This window comes from Cervus canadensis, chromosome X (genome assembly GCF_019320065.1).
Source record: "Cervus canadensis isolate Bull #8, Minnesota chromosome X, ASM1932006v1, whole genome shotgun sequence".
Taxonomy (NCBI): Eukaryota; Metazoa; Chordata; class Mammalia; order Artiodactyla; family Cervidae; genus Cervus; species Cervus canadensis.
The window spans coordinates 145,446,414-145,470,002 of NC_057419.1; the positions used below are offsets into that span (position 1 = coordinate 145,446,414).

Consider the following 23,589-nt stretch of genomic DNA (forward strand, 5'->3'; position numbering starts at 1 on the left):
CCGTGAGCCCGCCCGCCCGGCCCCGCGCCCCATGCCCCGCCCCACGCCCGGCCCCCACGTCCCAAGCTCCGCCCCCGCGCGCCCACCCGCCCCGTCCCTCGCCCCAGGCCCCGACTCCGCGTCCCAAGCCCCGCCTCCACGTCCCAAGCTCCGCCCCCGCGAGCCCGCCCACTCCGCGCCCCAGGCCCTGCTCCCACGTCCCCAGCTCCGCCCCCGCGCGCCCCGCCCCGCCCCGCGCCCCAGGCCCCGCCCCCCGCGGAACCCGCCCGGCTGAGCGGCGGGTTGGCCAGGCCCGAGCTGGCCGGAGGCGGACGTGAGCGGGCCGGGCCAAGATGGCGGTGCAGGTGGTGCAGGCAGTGCAAGCGGTCCATCTGGAGTCGGACGCCTTCCTCGTGTGTCTCAACCACGCTCTGAGCACGGAGAAGGAAGAGGTGATGGGGCTGTGCATTGGGGAGGTAAGTCAGCCGCCCAGCTCGGCCAGGACCCTGCCGAGTGGTCCCCCCACTTCCCCGGGTGGCTGCTGGCCGCGCCCGGGGCTCTGCAGGCCACAGGCCCCCTCGGCTCATCCTTGGATAGGTCCTTCCCTTTGCCTCGGCTCGCTGAAAGCTTCTGGAGCCTTCCACAAGCCCCCAGCGGTCCCCATCAAGCCTTGGGGAGCGGCGGGGGGGGAGGGAAGACTTGGATTTTCTCCTGGGTGTGCTCAGTCCTGGCCGACTCTTTGCGATCCCGTGTATTGCAGCCCGCCAGGCTCCTCCGTCCGTGACATTCTCCAGGCAAGAATACTGGAGTGGCTTGCCATTTCCTCCTCCAGGATATCTTCCCCACACAGGGGTAGAACCTGGGTCTCCTGCATCTCCTACATTGGTAGGCGGGTTGTACTGTGTGGCTTTTCTTTAGATCTGGAGTTACCACCCCAGTGACCAAACCCGCGAGTCAGAACAGAAAGAATCTGTTATAGTGAGGCCATCAGTGTATTAGGAAGCAGGCGTCCACGATTAGGGCCTTCACTGTCCCTCTGGGAGTCATTTTGACGGCATCAAATAACCTAAGACAGGTGAGACTTTCCAAGAATCGCAAATTTCTGCTGCGTTAAATATTGCAGGGGGCGAAAGAGACCGAGCTTACTTGTTGACAATCCGAAGTAAAAGTTGACCAGGCTTTCATGCTGGTGTACAGGAACCTATCACCTGATTTTCATTTTATCTGCATCGTGTACCTCTAATACGGTTAATGTGATCAATAATCTTTTCTGCTCTTTCCCACTCTAGTTAAATGATGACTTAAGGTAAGAGTCTATTTGTTTATTCCTATCTTTTGATCTCTTTGTTACTGTTAACGCCAAATTATCACAGCTTTCCCAGTATTTTGGACCGGTTGTATTCTAACTTACCATGATGACTCTGGAGCTCCCTCAATAACCCAGTTTCAATCCCACCCCACCTCTGAAAGTTGTTTTCCACCTGACTTTCTAGTTAGGAGGATTGGCAGTTGAGATATGGTTGTGAAAAATATGGTTGTGGGAACCAAGATCCTAAGTGAAAGCTCTTTGGGGCAGATGGCCTGCATGGGAAGGGGCCGTGTCCCTCAATTAATCCATTTCTCTGTCTAAATTGTCAGTGGCTTTCTGCCTCCCCCTGGTGGACCCTACAGGGATCTCGGAGATCTCCAGCAGCTTGAATGCTTTTGGCCGTGAAAGCTTTGGGTTAACTTTATTGAAACGTCAAAGCATAGCAGAATTTCTCCTTGGCAAACTCAACTGCTTAATATCCAGCGTTATAGGACTTTAGCTTTGACCATGAGAACTGTGCACTTGCCACTTAAGCATGTGTCTCAGACTCCTCCTAACAGTCATGAGCACAGCTCTAGTCTCAGTTTATTTCCCTCTTCTTTCTCTGTCTCTACTGTTTCATTGCAAAAACTGCTAATCCTGTTACTTTGCTTTGAGACCTTTTTTATATTCCCAAGCTCAGTTCCTTTTTTTCTAATTTATCCCCAAAAGGAATGACCCCAAATTTACATATACTGGAACTGAAATGCGCACAGTTGCTGAAAAGGTACGTGTGCTCTCATTTTGCATGATGCAAACTTGCACTAGGGGATGGATTTCTGTTTGATGGGCTCAGCCGAGGATGAACCTCCTTCCTGCAGACCTTCATTTGTGGCTGGCGAGGTGGGGGGGGGAGGAGTTGTTCTCTCTAGTAAAATCAGATGAAGAATCTCCTCACTAGGAATGGGACCTATTCTTTGCAGTGAATTTTTCCTACTCCATCGAAATGAGTAGCTGCCATCAGCTCTCCTCCTCGCTGGCCTCTGCTGGGTTTGTGGCCCTTCTCCCATCTTCCTTGAGACTTTGGCTGGTTCGCATCCTGTTATCTTTTTATCACAAGTTCCAACAGTCACTCAGGCAACCCCTCTCTGGTTACAGGCAACCTGTCTACACTCCTGCCCCACCTTTTCTGTTATTCTCCAGTTTTTGTGGTCGAGTATCATGCTTCTCAACCTAATTGTGCTCTTCAGTTCAGTTCAGTTGCTCAGTCATGTCCGACTCTTTGCGACCCCATGAACTGTAGCACACCAGGCCTCCCTGTCCATCACCAACTGCCGGAGTCTACCCAAACTCATGTCCATTGAGTCAGTGATGCCATCCAACCATCTCATCCTCTGTCGTCCCCTTCTCCTCCTGCCCTCAATCTTTCCTAGCATCAGGGTCTTTTCAAATGAGTCAGCTCTTCTCATCAGGTGGCCAAAGTATTGGAGTTTCAGCTTCAACATCAGTCCTTCCAGTGAACACCCAGGACTGATCTCCTTTAGCTCTAGAACCAGTTAATTTTTCCCCTAGTGTGTCACAGACCGACGCTTCTGTAAAATACAATAAAAATGAATTCTGTCCTCCCATGAAGCAGATGATGAAGGTGATAAAAGCTATCAGGCAACAACTCCATCTAATTATTACCCGCACATACAATCCTCTCCATGTTAAACCACTTTGCCTTTCTTCTTCCCATAATTAGGAAAGAAATCTACTCCTGTTTAAAGCTGTAGCTTCTTCACAGACCTTGCTTCTCAAATATCCTTTCTCTCTTTTGAGTCTTCAACCTATTCCTGTGTTAGAATACAGCTGTGCTTCAATTACTGTTTTTTTCAGAAAGGAAGGAAAAATAACATCTCAATTCTGTCTGTTCCTGTAGTTAACTGCTCTTGTGTCCTTGCTTTAATAGCTGTGTCTACCTGTTCCTTCCTTCTCTCCTTCTCATCATTTATGGACTTTTCCTCTTCTGCCTCAAATATGGTAGTCTCCTAGTTTCTGCCTTCACCTCCTCTTCCCAGAATGTCTTCTTGGCCAACATGAACTTCCCTGTGGCTTTACCTGCAGCAGACATTGAGGTTAGACAGATTTGTCTGCAAACACTTTCTCTGATACTTATGGTGTGACTTTGGGCATGTGACTTCACATCTGTGAGCTTTGCTTTCCTTATCTCTAAAACAGGGATAACGATAGCCGCCAGCTTCCTAGAATTGTTGAGAGAGTTGGATCTGCATAATGTGTGTAAAACATCATCTGCAGAGTGGGCATTCCAGTAGTACCAACCTCCCTGGGTCATGGGGAGAGTTCAATTAAGTTAATACATGAAAAGCACTTTTCCAAATGCCCGACACGTGGCAGGTAGCCAGTAAATGTTGGCCATTCTGCCTGGTTGCTAATGCTTGGTAGATGCTAGTTAGTATAAATTACCCCATGCTCCAGAACTTCATACTCCACTGCCTTCTGGACATCCATGTTTAGTGTTCAAAACTTTCTTCTTTCCCAAACCCTCTCCTCCAACATTCCTCCTGCCACAGCAGTTCCCAAACCTAGCTGCATCTTGGAATCGCCCAATAGTTGCTACAGAATCCTGATTCCGACTCGGTTTTTGGTGAGACCTGTGTGGCGGCAGTCTGCAAAGCTCCCCAGGTGATTCTCACATGCAGTCATGTTTGGGAACCATGGTGTCTCCACGGTCTCCTTGTTGGGAGTCTGTCTTGCCTTGTAGGCTTTTCTTGTGACTGCTTATGATGTGATCTTTTGAGAACAGCACTCTGCTACAAGTCTGCTGAAAAGGCAGTGGCTTTTCTGTTTTTTTTTTTTTCTTAGGATGAAGTCTTAGTGAAAAAAGTCAGGATCTTTCCTGACCTCATATCTGTTTCTCTCCTTACATGTCTCTAGGTGGGTCCAAGTTCTATCCATGGCAAATGATGTCAGTTTCTAGCTGATGCTGTGCTGTTTCACTTTTTCTGTCTGCTGGGTATTATGTCTGGGCTGCTTGCTTATCCTTCTCTGTTTGGCTGACTCCCTTTCCCTTGTGGTTCAGTGCAGAAGCCTTAAAGGAACCTGCCCTGACCTGTAGCATATCGATTAGGGTACATCAGGGATGTTGTCTTCGAGCTGTCAACCTGTCTCTCTTTCCGGATGTAACTACTGTATCCTGTTTATCTTTGTATACTTTAACCCTCATGCAGTGCCTCACATATCGTACAGACTTGATAAACACATTTTGTTTGAATTAGCATACCTCCCCTGCAGTAGGAAATTAGGGTTACCTGCCCAGGATCCCTGGAGCACCATGCTAGGGGGTGCAGACTTGCTGGAAAGGGCCAGATGGTAAATATGTTTAGCACTGGGGACCATACAATTTCTGCTGTAGTTCCTCAGCTCTGCCAGCATGGTGCAGAAGCAGCTACTGGAAGATAAATGAATGAACACGGCCAGAATTGGCCTGAGGGAGACCAGGCCAGCCATAGTTTGCTGACCTTTGATCTGTACCAGGGCAGAAGCGCAAAAGGAACTGGAAAAGGATAGGGGCTGATCTAGTCCAGCTGGAATATCTTCTTTCCTGTGTGACTATGACCATAACAGTCTGTTCCTGAATCCCTTCAGCTCCCTGTGACTTTTGGGGACATCTGTCAGTCCTCTGTGACCTCTGTGCTTATTTTATTTTCTTTTTGAGACCTGGGCTGGTCTCACCACCCTATTCTAAACTTCTTTTTTTCATTCCTCTTAGGCACTAACCTTTCTCTGAGTAGAGAAAGAAAATTCACCCTGGGCAGCAACTCCTGTTAAAATAGTTTAATGATATAATTTGATTTTTTCAGAGTCCATGTCCTCATCTTGAATTCTCTGTCAGTTTGTACCATGCACATTCGATATGAAACTTCATGAGTTGAGGAACCTTACCTGTCTAGTTAATGTTGGCATGGAATATCTTTTTCTCATCCTTTTATCTTTAGCCTTTCTGTGTACTAATATTTGAAAGTGTGTCTCTTATTGGCAGCCTGTAGTTTTTAAAAAAATCTATAGTCTGAAAATCATTTGAATTGGACTGTTTAGTCCAAATACATTTAATGTAATTATATATATAACATGCACACCACACAGATCTATAAATATATATGTTATAATTGTCATATTTTTGCTTTCTATTTGACCTTTTTTTCTTTTTCTCTCCTTCCTTGCCTTCTTTTGAATTCATCAGTATATTATTTCCCTGTGATCCTCCATTAATTAGATATAAATTTTTTTACTCTTTTTGTAGTTATTATCCTACATATTGCAATAGGCATTCTTGATTTGTTAGTCTAATACAAGTTACTGTTTTTAATATTTCCCTGATGACAGTAGAGCTTTGAACATTGAAATTTCATTTCCATCCTCCCACCTTTTAGATTACTATTTGCATGGATTTTATTGATATGCTATTTTAAGCCCCACATGACATTGTCATGCTGTTCTGTACAGTTAGCTGTATTTGTATTTACTCATATTTTACCCTTTACAGTGTTCCTCACTTTGTCATACCTGAGATTTTCCTTTCTCTTTTTAGTGTTTCTGGGCTGATAATGATCTCTCCGTTTTTTTGCACATGAAAATGTCACCCATTCTCTTTATGCTTGGTTCTGTTTCAAAGTCAGCTCTTGCCTTGTTGCTCCCTGGAAGGTCGAATTTCTTTCTGTCTCTACTTTTGATTTTCTTTTCTTTTTTGTGTTAAAGGTAACATTGATTTATTTGGCTGCACTGGGTCTTAGTTGTGGCATGTAGGGTCTTTAGTTGCAGCATGTGGTATCTAGTTCCACGACCTGGGATTGAACCCAGGCCCCCTGCTTTGGGAGTGCAGAGTCTTAGCCCCTGACCACCAGGGAAATTCCCTAATTTTCTTTATTGTATCCTCCGTGCCTGCCAGATACTGTATGGTGGCTGGGGTTAGCAAATAACTAAAACATGTTGCTTGCCCTTAAGGAGATTGTGTTCTAGTAGTTATTGTTCATTCGCTAAGTTGTGTCCAACTCTTTGTGATCCCATGGACTGCAGAACGCCAGGCTCCTCTGTCTTCCACTATCTCCCAGCATTTGCTCAAATTCATGTCTCTTGAAGCTCCAATATTTTGGCCACCTGATGCGAAGAGCTGACTCATTGGAAAAGACCCTGATGCTGGGAAAGACAGAAGGTGGGAGAAGGGGACGACAGAGGATGAGATGTTCTGGTACTTGAGCTTAGTCACTCAGTCATGTCCAGCTCTTTGCGACCCCATGGACTGCAGCACGCAAGGCTTCCCTGTCCATCACCAACTCCTAGAGTTTACTCAAACTCATGTCCATTGAGTCGGTGATGCCATCCAACCATCTCATCCTCTGTTGTCCCCTTCTCCTCCTGCCTTCCATCTTTCCCAGCATCAGGGTCTTTTCCAATGAGTCAGTTCTTCACATCAGGTGGACAATGTATTGGAGTTTCAGCTTCAGCATCAGTCCCTCCAATGAATATTCAGGACTGATTTCCTTTAGGATAGACTGGTTGGATCTCCTTGCAGTCAAGAGTCTTCTCCAACACCACAGGTCAATAGCATCCATTCTTCATCGCTTAGCCTTCTTTATGGTCCAACTCTGTTAGAGGAGGAGATTGTCAACAAATGGACATGTGTAAGCTCTAGCAGATATGTGGGTGTAATAAGTGAAGTTGTGTGGGAGGGGAGAAGGACTCATACTCTATAGGATGAGCAGGGAATTTAAAATCTATGAAAGAGTTCATGAGGTGAAAAAAAAGGCATGAAAAGGAACCACAGGTGAAGCACAGTAGCCGCACGTGCCTCATGGCTGCTTTGCTGCACAGTATAGGGTCTATCACTTACTTCAGATGTCTCAGATTTCACCCTCGTCCTTGTAATTTCTGGCAATTCCATACCCACCTGTTTTCCTGAAACTCTTCAACCATTTCATCGTTCTGCTTTTGACCCCTCTGTCTCCCTTCCTCGTTCCTCTTACTGTACCCCATCCTAAACCATGGGTGCACCCCTAGATTCACCCTGGACCTCTGTTCCCTGTCCTCACACAATTCCTTGCCTTGATTTCCAGGCTCTCATCTGAGTTCAGCTCATCTGAAAACACTCTCATCTTCCCTCTCCTAGACCCTTTCTAAGCTTTGATCTGCTTCCTCTGTTCTGAGTTTCAACCTTGACAGTTTCCTGGCCTGTATCACTTAGGTTGCATAAGCTCTGAAATCTTGCAGATTCTTCTTAATGATTCTCCAGTCTGTTTCTTCCATCTTGGACATACACACAGGCTGGTACTTCATGGTCAAGCGATCTGAAATAGTCTCCTTCCTTGGACGTCATCCTGCAGACCACGGCTTGCTACCGAGACCTTGAATATTTCCACTCTAACATTTCTCAGCCTGTCTGCCATTCCACCTCGAGTTCTTGATTTCAATCAGTTGGCCAGTTTGTCTCCCAAACATCTTACTGACGTCAATTTGGAATCTATGGAAATTCTGTCTATCCGTGCACATACACACAACAATTAGGAGATAAGATACATTTGGCTGCCTTTTCTGGAAAGCTTTCTTTCTTTCTTTTATTATTTCAAAATAAGTGACTCGTTTTCCCTGAGCTTCTATAGCATTTATTTACTGCATTATTTTAATGTAGTTTCACATATGATTCTTGTTGTGCAACCGCATGTTAGGTGGTCGGCGCTCAGCGTTGTATTTTTGCACACAGTTGGAAATCAAATGATTATTACTTGGTTGTTGCCAAAGTCCTCCCTTGATGTAAATCTCACATTTTGTTTGGAAATGTATATATTGAGTTTGGATATATTTGAAACATTCCATCATGCATGAGAAAATCCCAGTTTTCTAAGATGGCAACTTTTTAACCTGATAGTGTAATATGATGTGTCCTCTAATTGCAGGAGGAGATAATTATTGGAGAGAGACAGAAGTAAACATTTCTGTGGATTTTCCTGTAGGTTGACACCGTCAGAATTGTTCACATTCATTCTGTCATCATCCTGCGACGTTCCGATAAGAGGAAGGATCGCGTGGAAATTTCTCCAGAGCAGCTGTCTGCGGCCTCAACAGAGGCAGAGATATCCTTACTGGTCGATGAGAAGCGTTTATGTGCTCTGAGGCTTCCAGGTTCCTCTGTTTGCTCCTTTTCTGCTTGGTGACTGTTTCTCAGTTCTCATATTTACCCCTTAGATCCAGTTGCTTGGTTAAGTGATCAGATGGGGCATTTGCTTCCCATGATTCTAGATTCCATAGGTCAACCATAACAAATCAAATTTGCATCAGTGGTTTTAGTAATTTATCATTCCTTTGGAATAAGTTAATCTTCTAGTCAATTGAAAAGTAACTTTGAAAACTAGAAAACATGCATGGTAGAAACTTTTAAAAGGTACAATAGTGTGTATAAAATAAGTACTTCTCTCCAGCTTCCATGCCCTAGTTCCCCAACCATTCCTCCCTGGACATAACCAGGACTATCACGTCTTCATGTATCTTTATGGTTGAATTATTTGCATACAGAAACATATACGAATGTTTTCTTTTTTACAGAGTTTTGAATACATATGGTAGCTGTAATGGTACATAACAGTGTACCTAGAGAATTGTCCACCGATACAGAGATACCTCACTCTTAAGCCTGCATAACACAGCCCTTGATGGTTGGGCTGACCTCATGCAGATGTTGAGGTTATTTTCAGCCTTTTACTGATGGTAGTGCAGTACAAGCGTGGAGCCCTAACCACCGGACCACCAGGGATTGCCTAAAAAGTTGTCTTAGACTTAGTTGTGTAGACAAGTCTGTTGGGTTTCAACGTAAGTCATTTTCAGGAAAATGAACCAGCAACAGAAGGGGACAGCTTTTTCTCTTCAGCTGAGTTCTTATCTCAAGGTAGAGCCTCAGATAGTTAAGGCGCATGGGCTTAGTTGCTAAATGGCATATGTGATCTTCCGAGATCGGGGATCAGTTCTGCATCCTCTGCACTGGCAGCCAGATTCTTCACCACTGAGCCACCAAGGAAGCCCCCCCATGACTTTTTAAAAATTTTGCACTTCTTAAGAGGATAAGGATAGGTTGGACTAGAGAGAGAATAGAGGATTACTCAAGTTAATCATGTGACATCCAAATACTAGCTAAACTGGATTAAGAGGCTATAACTGTATCCAAGAATGGAAACCAATTCTGCTTTTTTTAAAAAAGAAAAACCTTCATCTTTAGATGGAAAGTGTGGGATATTTTGGCATTGACCTTTGACCTTTTTAGATTTTTGTTGACATTAAATTGTAACGGGTTTATTTGAAACTTTAAGATGCTCTCTGAGCCCTTATTAGCATCACAGATTTTGTTTCCACAAGTTGAAAATACCTTGACAGACACACAGGTTGGCTGAACTGACGGGTCGCCCCATGAGAGTTGTGGGTTGGTATCACTCCCATCCCCATATAACTGTTTGGCCTTCACATGTTGGTAAGTATTCTAGGGTTGCAGTGTTTATTGTTTTTAGAAATGAATATCATTTTTCCTTCTCTGCTACACGGCTTATGGTTTCTCCAGGGGATCTTCCCGACCCAGGGTTTGAACCCTGGTCTCCAGCATTACAGGCAGACTCTTTACCATCCAAGCCACCAGGGAAGTCCTCTCTTTAAGCAGATGTCCTTCTTTTCATTTTACAGTTTTAAAAGTACTGATTTATGTCATACTGATTTGTTGTTCACAGAGATAAAATTTCAGTGCTCCATTTTGACACTGTTCAGGAAATCAGGACTAAAACCTGACAACTGGCTGATATCCAAATAGAGTCTTATTGCTAATAATAAATAAACTGTAACTGAAAATTGTTGAATGTGCCTGTCTGGTACACTCCCATTTGGAAGAATCAAAGATGTAAAGGGGGGTATTTACAAACTTGATGTTTACTTTTTCTCTTTGACATATATATCATCCTATATCTTGGTGCTCTGAAGCTACCTTCTCACCCCTCTAATTAGTATAATTAAACAAAATTGTTTTCTCTCCTTTGATTTTTATCCCTTTTGTCTAATCATGGTCATCTTTTTGTCTGTACCCGACTCTTTGGAAAGACGTAGAATAACTTGACTTGCAGAAATGAATGTTTTCTCCTCTACCCTGTGAGTTAGAGGTCTCCCCCCTCACGTCAGTGAGGAGTTAGCAGAGCTGAGGTTTGAACCAGATCTGTCTCCTAGGTCTGTAGTCTCTCCACTGTGAGGTTCTCATCCTAGCCATAGTCATCAGTGGATTAGAACACTTCTGTGTTCATCTACCCTGTGACATGAATTCCCCCAAATTAGGAGTCATGGTTCTTCATGTGGTGAAGACTACCTCTCAGTCACCTGGGAGAGCTTTTCTAAAATGTACCTGCTCTAAATTCATCTTTCCTCACCCTGTTTGTTATTGCCACAATTCCAGGGAGTGGATCGAAACACTTTGTTTGATGGAAGAGAAAAAGTTGGAAGCTGGAACCTGTGGCAACAAGAATAGTGGTATTTTTAACTTTGATTTTGACATAATTTCAGACTTGAAGTTGATAAAATAGTACACAGAATTCCTGAATACTCTTCCTCCAGATTTGCCAAATGTTAACATTTCAAAACATTTGCTGTATAACTCTGTCTACATACATGTATGTATATGCATGTGTGTGAGAGTAAGTTGCAGACCCCAATCCCCCTTTACTCCTAGGTACTCTTGGTGTGACTCTCTTAAATACAAAGAATTCTCTTATATAGTCACAGTGTGCATTTATCAAAATTGATAAATTTATATTGATATCCTACAATTATTGAAATTACTGGCATCGTTCTAATTTTTTTGTTGGCTCATCGAACTGAGCACCTGGAATTTGCTGCATGCTGGCAACTGTTATAGTATTTGCAACTATTTACATTGTATCAGGTGTTATATTAGAAGGAAATGGCAACCCACTCCAGTATTCTTGCCTGGAGAATCCCAGGGACAAAGAAACCTTGTGGGCTGCCGTCTGTGGGGTGGCACAGAGTCAGACACGACTGAAGCGACTTAGCAGCAGCAGCAGGAGGTATTATATTAATAATAGATGATTTAAAGTATATGGGAGGATGTGCCTAGGTTATATGCAAATATTGCACCATTTTATTGAAGAGACTTGAGCCTCTGCAGATTTTGGTATCTGCCCTGGGAGTTAAGTGTCCTGAAACAAATCCCTGCAAATACTGAGGGATGACTCTATATGGCATTTTTGTCCCATGTTTATTACAATACCAAAAAAAGATGCCACAGTATTCATCAGCAAAACTCTTTTAAGGACAAAGAGAGAGTACAATTGAATATCTAAAGTTGCAGGGCAGACACCATTTGAATGATTAACAAGAAGAATCCATTAGGTCTCTCAGCTGCCATCTAAAGAGGATTTGTGGTGGTCGAACTGTGAGTAGAAGTAAAGAAAAAATGATCTCCCTGATAAATTGCTGTATACAGCTTATCTCCAAACAGCCATTTCAGAATCGAGTCAAACAGTGGCCCTGTATTAGCAGGCCTTGGAAAAAAAATGAGTGATGAATTTTAAAAAAAGGTTGACTTAAAGTATGTACAGTACATACATTTCATAGGGAAAGAATCCCTAGCTATGTTAATGAATGAAAAGAGTAAATGACATTTTTTTTTTCCATTCAAGAAAAGGAAGAGAGAGAGAAGGCTGTGAGAATGGGGTGTGTATATGTGTAACAAGAATTGTAATGCTGTCATGCCTACTCCTCACCTCACTGTAGTCTGGCTCCTAGCCTATTACTGTTGAAGTGGATCATGCCAGAGTCACCAGAGACATTCACGTTGAAAATCTAGGAAACATTCTTAAGTCTCCACATTATGTAGCATGTGACTCTACAACCACTCTCTACTTCTTGAAACACTTTTCAGATAATCATGAGGGCTGCATGGCTCTTAAGGGAAGAAACTAAGCCCAGACTCTGAGCTGAAAGGCCTCATCCCAGACAAGACAGCTACTAAGTAGCAGAGTCAGTATCTGAACAGAGGTTTCTGTGAATTGGGGGCCTCTGATTACCCAGGGTCTGCTTTGTCCCATCAAGTGGGAATGCTATTTATGAAAACAGGAAATGGAAGAGGAAGCTTAAGTTTGGTGGTCAGGAAAGAGATAGTTGAGTGACATCATACCTGTGCAACTAACTTCCCCAAATTTTACCTAAAGGGCATGGTTTCCAAGGGGCTTCCCTGGTGGCTCAGCTGGTAAAGAATCTGCCTGCCATGCAGAAGACCTGGGTTCAATCCCTGGGTTGGGAAGATTCCCCTGGAGAAGGGAAAGGCTACCCACTCCAGTGTTCTGGCCTGGAGAATTCCATGGACTGTATAGTCCATGGGGTCGCAAAGAGTTGGACATGACTGAGCAACTTCACTTACTTACTCATGGTTTCCAAAAGAAAAAGACAAGCAATTGAAATAGCACAGCCTAAATCGTAAATTGGAGAAGGCAATAGCAACCCACTCCAGTACTCTTGCTTAGAAAATCCCATGGACAGAGGAGCCTGGTAGGCTGCAGTCTATGGGGTCGCTAAGAGTTGGACACAACTGAATGACTTCACTTTCAATTTTCACTTTCCTGCATTGGAGAAGGAAATGGCAGCCCACTCCAGTGTTCTTGCCTGGAGAATCCCAGGGACGGGGGAGCCTGGTGGGCCGCCGTCTATGGAGTCGCACAGAGCTGGACACAACTGAAGCGACTTAGCAGCAGCAGCAGTAGCATCTTGTAAATTGCGTGAGACTTGGCACTATTTTTAAGTCACTCTTACATTCACTTTCCTGTCTTTGGAAGTGCATAGTAAGAGAACAAGTGTGACTGTAGGTATGTTCTTATTTTTGATACCTACTCAGTTGTTTTGTAAGAAATGAAACACTGTTAGAGTGATGTCATTGTTAGTTAATTTATCACCAAAAGTTGCTGGATCCCATCAACCTACCGTGACAAATATAGGCTGTGGTTTTAATTAAGCAGTTTTCTATAACCAGTCATTTAAAACATTTACATTTTCCTAAACAAACATTCTCTTCTAGAAATTACAAGTCAATACTCCTCAGAATCATCAACAATTTTTATTTTGTTGGATATTACATTTCTGTGCTCTTCTTAGCAAACCGACTAAGATGGAAACTCTGTTAGGACAAGAGCCAGAGTAAGTGAAGGCGGAACCAAAATTTTATTATAATGGGATGGCTAACTCAGGGCTCATATTCTAAAGACAAATTGTGCATATCATCTCTCATCTTTTGTCATTTACTCTCAACTTGCCTGAAACAGAGACCACAGGCCCCAGAATAAAGGTTTTTAAGAGAATGAGAGATTATATATGTGATTGTTTCACACCAGGAAATGGGAAGTGGGCATTCTTTTGTGCCTTGAGACCATCTGATGCTGAAAGAAAACTGGACAACACAGTTGCAGGAAGTTCTCATAGACTGCCATCCTTTAGACTAAAGTATATCTTTTGGGTTCGGCCTTTCGGTTGTAATTGACAAGGAATTAAGGTATCTGATGAAAAGACGTACATCAAGGTAAAGGGCAAAGAGTTTCTATATTTTAAGGCGCATGGTTAGACCTCATGGAGGAAGTAATGGGGGATCCAAAACTTGCAGGAAGTGAGAATGACTGTGCAAATATCTTGGGGAAGAGCATTCCAGGCAGAGAGGAATAGTCACTGCACAGGCCCTGAGGACGAGCATGGCTGGAATATATGATGAAAAGCAGTAACGCCAGTGTGGCTGGAGCTGAGTGATCAAGGGGGACACTGGTGGGAAGTGAGGGCGGGGAGGTGATGGTGGGGACCCTGTGAAAGGTTGCTGCCACAAGCCGTGACTGACGCCAAGATGCGTGGCCCCCAGACCAGAGGAAATTGATCCAGGGCCAGTGATGAGGCTTGATCACTCAGAGCTTTTTGTGTATAATATAGTGTTATTAAAGTCTAAAAGAGATGGAGAAAGCTTCTGACACAGACATCAAAAGGGGGCAGAAAGAGTGCCTCCTCGCTACTTTTTAGCAAGGAGTTATATACCTATTTTCCAGTAGTCATGTATGGATGTGATAGCTGGACTATAAAGAAAACTGAGCACCAAAGAATTGATGCTTTTGAACTGTGTTGTTGGAGAAGACTCTTGAGAGTTCCTTGGACTGCAAGGACATCCAACCAGTCCATCCTAAAGGAGATCAGTCCTGAATGTTTGTTGGAAGGACTGATGTTGAAGCTTAAATGCCACTACTTTGGCCATCTGATGTGAAGAACTGACTCATTGGAAAAGACCCTGATACTGGGAAAGATTGAGGGCAGGAGGAGAAGGGGACGACAGAGGATGAGATGGCTGGATGGCATCACTGACTCAATGGACATGAGTTTGAGTAAACTCCGGGAGTTGGTGATGGACAGGGAGGCCTGGCGTGCTGCAGTTCATGGGGTCACAAAGTCAGACACGACTGAGCAACTGAATGGAACTGAACTATATACCTATAAGCAAGCAAGTTGCTAATCAGAGAAAGGAAACCAAAACAGAGCGGCACCAGGCCCCTCACCCACAACATGCTTCTTGAGATCACACTGACGAAGGGTGATTCATCCCCAGGCCGTAAAACAATTGCCAAGAATCTTGAAGACAGGCTGATCTCCAAGCAAATACATAGTTCCTTATGATGGCTTCAGAAAGACACTTCCGTGAGAAAAATGCATTGCAGAGCTCAAAGTTCGAGATGGAGTTAAGTTTAGGCAGAACCAGGCATTGCCATGACAACGCAGGATGAGAAGTTTGTTTCCTCCTGCCATTTGGGGACTTCTGGCCTCTCTACTGAGGCCATGAACACTCTCACCTGGAAGGATGGAATTGCTGCTGATTGAGAAGGGGATGCATTTGGAATAGATCCTGTGGAGGAAATCCAGTCTGTGCTTTTGGACATGTTGAGTTGCATATATGTGGTAGGCAAGTTATGTGCACCTAGTCTGGCTTTAGGCCCATAAATCATCTATGTCAGGAGTTCCCTTTTTATTTAGGAAGATGGTAGGTAGAAGTCCCGATCCAGATAAAAAGGTATAAATGCAAAGTATCTTTAAGAACATCTAAAACAAGGTAAATTGGCATAAGGCACCAGATGAAACCATGCTCTCTGCACCGTTTTGCTGGATCTTTTGTATCCATAAATTGTGGTCTGAAGGCTTCAGACCTTTCAACTTGGCATCTGTTCAGTGTTTGGTAATTTTTAATCCTTTCAAATGTTATTTGGTGTTTATGATTTCCTTTTCAAAAATTGCATAACTATTTAGTGAGATTTTGTTTCTATTCCCTGGAATGTAGTGTTTAATTCTACTGTAGTCACTTTTTTTTAGAAAAAAAAAAACAAACTTTTTTATTTTGTATTGAAGTATAGGCAGTTAACATACAATGGTGTGATAGTTTCAGGTGGACCACAAAGGGACTCAGCCATACATATACATGTATCCATTCTCCCTCAAAGCCCCCTCACATCCAGGCTGCCACATGACATGGAGCAGATCCATGTGCTATACAGTAGGTCCTTGTTATTATCCATTTTAAATACAGCAGTGCGGGATGGGGAATACGTGTAAATCTATGGCTGATTCATATCAATGTATGACAAAAAAAAATAAATAAAAAAAAAAGAAAAGAAAAAAAAAAAAATACAGCAGTGCGGACATGGCCATCCCAAAGTCCTTAACTATCCCTTCCCTCTGTCCTTTGCCATGGAAACTATAAGTTTGTTCTCTAAGTCTGTGAGTCTTTTTTTTTTTTTTTAACTTTTTATTTTGTATTGGGGTATAGCTGATTATACCATCAGTTCAGTTCAGTTCAGTCGCTCAGTTATGTCTGACTCTTTGCGACCCCATAGACCGCAGCACTCCAGGCCTCCCTGTCCATCACCAACTCCCGGAGGTTACTCAAACTTGTGTCCATTGAGTCAGTGATGCCATCCAACCATCTCATCCTCTGTCGCCCCCTTCTCTTCCCGCCTTCAATCTTTCCCAGCATCAGTGTCTTTTCAAATGAGTCAGCTCTTCACATCAGGTGGCCAAAGTACTGGAATTTCAGCTTCAGCATCAGTCCTTCCAATGAATATTCAGGACTGATCTCCTTTAGGATGGACTGGTTGGATCTCCTTGCAGTCCAAGGAACTCTCAAGAGTCTTCTCCAACAACACAGTTCAAAAGCATCAATTCTTTGGTGCTCAGCTTTCTTCACAGTCCAATTCTCACATCCATACATGACCACTGGAAAAACAATAGCCCTGACTAGATGGACCTTTGTTGGCAAAGTAATGTCTCTGCTTCTTAATATGCTGTCTAGATTGGTCATAGCTTTCCTTCCAAGCAGTAAGTGTCTTTTAATTTCATGGCTGCAGTCACCATCTGCAGTGATTTTGGAGCCCCCCAAAATAAAGTTTGTCACTGTTTCCACTGTTTCTCCATCTATTTGCTATGAAGTGATGGGACCAGATGCCATGATCTTAGTTTTCTGAATGTTGAGCTTTAAGCCAACTTTTTCACTCTCCTCTTTCACTTTCATCAAGGGGCTCTTTAGTTCTTCTTCACTTTCTGCCATAAGGGTGGTGTCATCTGCATATCTGAGGTTATCGATATTTCTCCCGGCAGTCTTGATTCCAGCTTGTGCTTTATCCATCCCAGCGTTTCTCATGATGTACTCTGCATATAAGTTCAATAAGCAGGGTGACAATATACAGTCTTGACGTACTCCTTTCCCGATTTGGAACCATATACCAATTTGGAACCATTATACCATAGGCTGATAATATAGGTGATCATACCATATGGGAAGGTCATAGCCTTGACTATATGGACCTTTGTCAGCAGAATAATGTCTCTGCTTTTCAACACACTGTCTAGGTTTGTTGCCAAGAAACAGGTGTCTTTGATTTCATGGCTGCAGTCACCATCCCCTTCTGTTTGCCATGCAGTAATGGGGCTGGAGAAGGCAATGGCAACCCACTCCAGTACTCTTGCCTGGAAAATCTCATGAACAGAGGAGCCTGGTAGGCTGCAGTCCATGGGGTCGCTAAGAGTTGGACATGACTAAAACGACTTAGCAGCAGCAGCAGCAGCAATGGGGCTAGATGCCAGGAACTTAGTGTAATATTTAGTTTTAAGTCACCTCTTTCACTCTCCTTTCACCCTTATCAAGGGGCCCTTTAGTTCCTCTTTGCTTTCTACCATTAGAGTGGTATCATCCACATATCTAAGGTTGTTGATGTTTCTCCCGCCTGTCTTGATTCCAGCTTGTAACTCATTCAGCCCGGCATTTCTCATGATGTGCTCAGCATATAGGTTAAACAAACAGGGTGACAGCAGACAGCCCTGTTGTACTTCCTTCTCAATCTTGAACCAGTCAGTTGTCCCATACAGGATTCTAAATGTTGCTTCTTGACCCTCATACAGGTTTCTTGGGAGACAGGTAAGATGGTCTAATATTCCCGTCTCTCTAAGAGCTTTCCACAGTTTATTATGATCCACACAGTCCAAGGCTTTGGTGTAGTTGATGAAACAGAGGTAGATGTTTTTTTGGAATTCCCTTGCTTTCTCTATAATCCAGCGAATGCTGGCAATTTAATCTCTGGTTCCTCTGCCTTTTCTAAATCCAGCTTGAACATCTGGAAGTTCATGGTTCACTTATTGTTGAAGCCTAGCATGCAAGATTTTAAGCATGACCTTACTAGCATGGGAGATGAGTGTGGTTGTCCGACGGTTAGCATATTCTTTAGTAGTACCCTTCTTGGGAATTGGGATGGGGCTGATACTGAATTTGGTCACCTGATGCGAACAGCTGACTCATTGGAAAAGTCCCTGAGGCTGGGAAAGATTAAGATGAGATGGCTGGATAGCATTGCTGATGCAATGGACATGAACTTGGGCAAATTTTGAGAGGTGGTGAGGGACAGAGAGCTTGGCATGCTTCAGTCAATGGGTTCGCAAAGAGTCGGACATGACTGGGTGACTGAACATCTGCAACAACAGCTGATTCACAATGTTGTGACAGTTTCATTTGGACAGCAGAGGGACTCAGCCATCCATATACATGTATCCATTCTCCCCCAAACTCCCCTCCCATCCAGGCTGCTACAGAACATTGAACAGAGTTCCCTGTGCTATAGAGTAGGTCCTTATTGGTTATCCATTTAAAATATAGCAGTCACTTCTGTACAATGGTTTCCTAGGTTATAGTTCGACACTGCCATTCTTTAATATCAGGTCTAATATATTCACTTCTTTAGAAGCTGTCCATCAAAAGTTTATTCTCAGAAATCTTTTTTTGTCTCCTTTCCGTGCGTTTTTATTTTCTTTTGGAGTCCTCCTGCAAGAAATTATCAAGTGTTTTGGGGCTAATAGAAGTTTTCCATCTTCTTTCTACACTCTGTTTCATAGCAGGGCTAGTCATGGGCTAGGCATCCTAGAATCGTTAGTACATTTTATTATTTAATTGCCATAGTATTTCCCTAACGAAGGAAAAAACTTATACTTTGACAAGAGTATTGTCATTCCAATATATCCCCATTGTCCTTTTAGAATCTGAATCCTGGGTATCTTTATATTTTCACATCTGGGAGATAGAGTTCACTGACAGTGGATTTTTATCTTTGTTTCTTTGCAGATGTCCGCACACAAGCCATGTACCAGATGATGGATCAAGGCTTTGTAGGACTTATATTTTCCTGCTTCATAGAAGATAAAAATACAAAGGTATTGTGTGTGTGTGTCTCTCTGTGGATGTGGGCATGTAGGCATGTGCAGGTATAAACACACACACACAGAATAGAGAAAGATCTTTGGGAATTTGCATAGTGTGTCCAGGGAAGGTTTCAACGAGCAGGGTCATTGAGTCAGGACCTGAAGATAGTGAGGGAGCAAGTCTTGAGGATTTCTTGGGGGAAGAGCATTCCAGGCAGGGGAAAGAGCCAGTGAAAAGACCCTGCGGTGAGCATGGCATGTTTGGGGGGACATCGAGGAAGTCAGTGTGGCTGCAACACGACCATCTGTCCCAGCTTGCCTCCATTAGTCCCAGTTTCACCCCACTGCCCCCAATCTCCTATTCAGGCCACACCTTTACTTCTTGGAAGTATCCTGGTTTGGATGATAACTCGTGTGCTCATCCACCAGTGATGTCTGGGGTAGGGGGTGCTGGTGGGGACACAGGGAAGGAGGGGATGCAGAATCCATGACTTCCATGAAACCAGTTAAGGAGAAACTGCAGTAACTGGGGAAGAGATAATGGACATTTGACTACAGCAGTAGGAGTGGAGTCAATGAGAAGTGGCCAGATTCTGTATATTTTTTGATGGCTAATCATAGTAACAAGTGCCACCATTTATCATGGATTGTATGGCACTTAGTCATTATGTGTTTGACATAAATATGCTCAGACCCTGACAACAGCCTCTGAGGGTTACTATTATCCATATTTTCTGGATAAGTAAACTGAAGCTCAGAGTAGTTAAGTAGCTCAATCAATGGCTAGTCTTGCCATTCTCAGGGAAGATCCCCTGGAGAAAGACATGGCAACCCATTCTGGTATTCTTACCTGGTGAATCCTATGGACAGAGGAGTCTGGCGGGCTATAGTTCACAGGGTTGCAAAAAGTCAGACATGACTGAAGCAACTTAGCATGCACGCCATTCTCTATTTAGAGTGCCTCTGTTTGAGTTTTATGTTCTGATCAAGAGCTTTTACTATGTGTCACTGCAAATGAAAAGAAAATTTCACACTGCAAGTGTGAATTTTGCCAGCTCACCAAGTGTGTTCTGTTGTTTAGTACATTAGTTATAGTCTCAGGATCTATGTTCATAGTGAATAGTCTTCATAATATCACTCTTCTGAAAACATTGAAGTTCAGTATCTTGAACTTCATAGTTCATTGAAATGCTTCTGGCTTTGTCATTATAAATTTATTTATTGTCATTATAGATAGTTACAGAATCAGTTTGTCAGTTTCCAACAAAGGAGTCTGAATGGGTTTCTCAGTTTCTTGGGTGACCATTTATCTGCTGTCATATGAGCAGATGTTTCATTGTAGCCATTTCATGTTGACTGAGTATTTTATCCTTCTTACAGAAACTGATTTATGCATATTCCATCTTTAGAAATCTCTTCTAACCTTCCAGTTCCAGAGGGGCATTTGAGTTTTAGGTTACAGTCTACTAAGTTGCTGTACTTTTTTCAATACTAATCCTCTGTGTGACTTTTATTTCTTTTTTTCTTTTTTTTTTCTTTTTTTTTTTTTTTTAAGACTGGACGGGTACTCTATACTTGCTTTCAATCCATACAGGCCCAAAAGAGCTCAGAGTAAGTATGACAGAGATATATGTATGTATGGGTGGGTTAATCTCCAGTCCAGGGAATTGATTGTTTTGTTTCATTTTATTAATATTTCTCTCATTAGTAAGATGCGGAGAATTCTGTAGTCTACTTATACTTACTAACATCTCTGTGAGGAGTTAGCATCTCTTTAGTATCTTGGATACTGGGGATATACAAAGCTAGGCTAACATAAGTAGTCTGGACATTGCAATTACATCATTACAGCCCTGTCCCAGATTTCCTTTCTAGTATTATTCTAAACTGAGTTGCACTGTTAACATTTTCTTTCTCTGATGAATTGTGAAACAAAGACTGAGTATGCAGTCTTATAGATTTGTATAAGCTCTTGGGTATCCTGTGCCATAAACTTGATTTTAGATGTACAGCATCTCATTGAAATGTTTACCTAGCTTACTTCCCTCATTGAAATTTTGTTCAAGCTAAATTAGCAAATACAGTATTTACTGCATGCCATACACCATGGCAGGCACCAAGTAGGCAGGGATGAAAGCAACATTCAATATCTCATTGGGAGACAGAAGCAAAGAATGCTTCAGATTTTTTTCTTACAGTATTGCTCAATTTCTAATAATATCGTTGTTTGAAAGAGCAAAGACCTGGGGAAAAGAACAGGTGTCTCTCAGTATAGTACTGATTAAATAAATTATGATATATCTAAATAATAGAATAATATTCGGCTATTAAAAATAGGAGGAAGCTCAGGAGTGATACATATACATCTCCAAGATACATTGTTAAATAGTAAAAGGCAGGGTACAAGAATAGTATGTATAGAATGCTATACCATTCATGAATATCTGGACAAAAACACATCAGTCACTGCAGCAGAGAGGAAGTGGGAAGACTTCATTGTATTTTTACATGGGTTTGGAATGTTGAATCATACACAAGGGTTACAGTTTTCATCACAGTAATAGATGTATGTGAATAAAAATACAGAATGGTACACATTTTATGATCAATAGTCTTACTCCTCAGGAGGAATGACTTCTTTCTCCAAATCTTGTTTTTAGTTCTTCTAATATTTCCTTTGATATCTCTAAATAACATACTTTTGATATTTTTTCTTGATTTACTAATTTTAGATATTAGCTCTTCTTCTCACAAAGGAGGATTTAGCCCACTGATACTGGCCCATCTCCGTTCTGCCCAGTGTAGTTATATTCCTCCTTTCTGTTCTTCTGTTGTTACTTTTCTAACCTTAAGTAGTTTGCTGCTTTAATTATCCTATCAACAGCAGATAACAGACAATATCTTTTGACTCCCTACTGTTACTGACAGATTTACCATAAACCTTGATACTTTCACAGTTGCAAAAATCTGGGTTCTGTGTTTGTGATCATAATTGCGTTTTCTGTGCTTTGTCTGCTTGTTGATTCTAAGATTAGGAAGCAAAATGTTTATATTGTCATGCTTCTGTAAATATTATTCCATGTACAACCAAGCACTGTAAAGTAGTATGCTGTGATTCTATTTCCTTTCTTGTATAGCTTTTTGCTTTTTCATGATGTTCTGAATGGCTTTTTATCTCTTATTTCTGTGCCTTTATCACCTCCCTGAGCTCCAAATTCTTAAGCGTACTATGGAGATCTTTGGAATCTTTGCTTTTTCCTAGGATCACTCCCTAAAGCCTTCCCTTTTCCTTTGCTAATCAGGTCTCAGCTAATGTCCTGGGACTCTTCTTCATTATCCTCCTGAGTTAGTTCTGTTGTTGTCTGGATTTCATGTCATTTTTCTGGTTCACTCTGTCATTTTGCTGTTAAAGACTCTTCAGTAACTTCCTAAGAAAAGTGTGCATTTGAGCTAAACCTGAGTCTGTGCTTGCCTGAAAATACTTTTATTCTTCATTAATAACCCTAATGGTTAAAGAATTCCAAATTGAACATTAACATTGAAAAAGTGACTAGAGAGAGCTACATCAGTAAAAATGGCAGAGTAGGAAACTTTAAAAGACCTCCATAAAAGCAGTGAATAGTCAGGCAAAAACTGTCAGAATCAACTTTATTGGAACTCTAGAAACTAATCAATATTTTATAGCAAGCAGGCAAATACTAAATCCAGAAAGAAACACCAGAATCTCCATATATAAGGAAATCCCTCTCAAGTCATTAGATGGCCACTAAGCTAACAGGAAAGAGACCTCACTGGCCATACATAGCAAAGAATCCAGACTATAAAAAATTAGTTATGGAAAGTCACTAAATGCACAAACAAAATCAGATAAAACAAGCAGCAATGACAAACCCCAGTTTTCAACAACAAAAAGGCATTCAGATAAACAAATTATGGGCTGTAAGCAGGAAAAGCATTCGTGGAGTAAGCCAAGCCATTGGGCTTACTAGACAAAGACTGTCTATCAGCTGTTTAAAATATTCTCAAATAGCTAAAGCATACGATATACAAAGAACCAAAGAAAGTCATGTGAATGATAGAGACTATCTAATAGAAAATATCCATAAAGAGAGAAGTTATAAAAAGGAATCAAATAAGAATTCTTAGACTGAGAAGTACAATAAAGGAAGTGAAAAATTCACTAGATGGGTTCGATAGCAGGTTTGAGAAGACAAAAGAAAGAATCACCAAATTTGAAGACAGGTGAATTGACATTATCCAGTCTAAGGAAAGAAAAAAAGAATGAAGAAAAACGAAGAGCCTAAGACCTGCTGGGCATCTTAAAGCATGATCAGTGAACTCATAATAGGAGTCTGAGTAGAGGATGGAAAGGGGCAGAAAATGTATCCAAAGAAATCATGGTCAAAAACATCTCAAATTTTTGAAAGGTATGAACCTAATTGTACATCCACGAATTTCAACTCCAAGACAACTACATAAAGCAACAGTTATAAATCTAAGTTGATAGTCACATATTGTAGAAAGATGTGATAACA

General features: G+C 42.3%; 1 protein-coding gene across 3 annotated transcripts in view; it reads left to right on the top strand.

Moving 5' to 3' along the window:
* The first annotated feature begins 255 nt into the window (after positions 1-255).
* The window catches only part of BRCC3 (BRCA1/BRCA2-containing complex subunit 3), a 61,704-nt gene continuing 38,370 nt past the window's right edge, over positions 256-23,589 (top strand). For 2 of the 3 annotated variants that reach the window (XM_043457639.1, XM_043457641.1), the window contains exons 1-7: positions 256-455; positions 1,269-1,285; positions 2,000-2,054; positions 8,275-8,394; positions 9,692-9,779; positions 18,978-19,066; positions 20,610-20,665. In XM_043457639.1, the coding sequence (XP_043313574.1) occupies positions 333-455; positions 1,269-1,285; positions 2,000-2,054; positions 8,275-8,394; positions 9,692-9,779; positions 18,978-19,066; positions 20,610-20,665 (548 nt within the window). In that variant the 5' untranslated portion in view covers positions 256-332. The remainder of the gene's footprint in view (positions 456-1,268; positions 1,286-1,999; positions 2,055-8,274; positions 8,395-9,691; positions 9,780-18,977; positions 19,067-20,609; positions 20,666-23,589) is intronic. The other variant, XM_043457640.1, reaches the window with a different exon arrangement.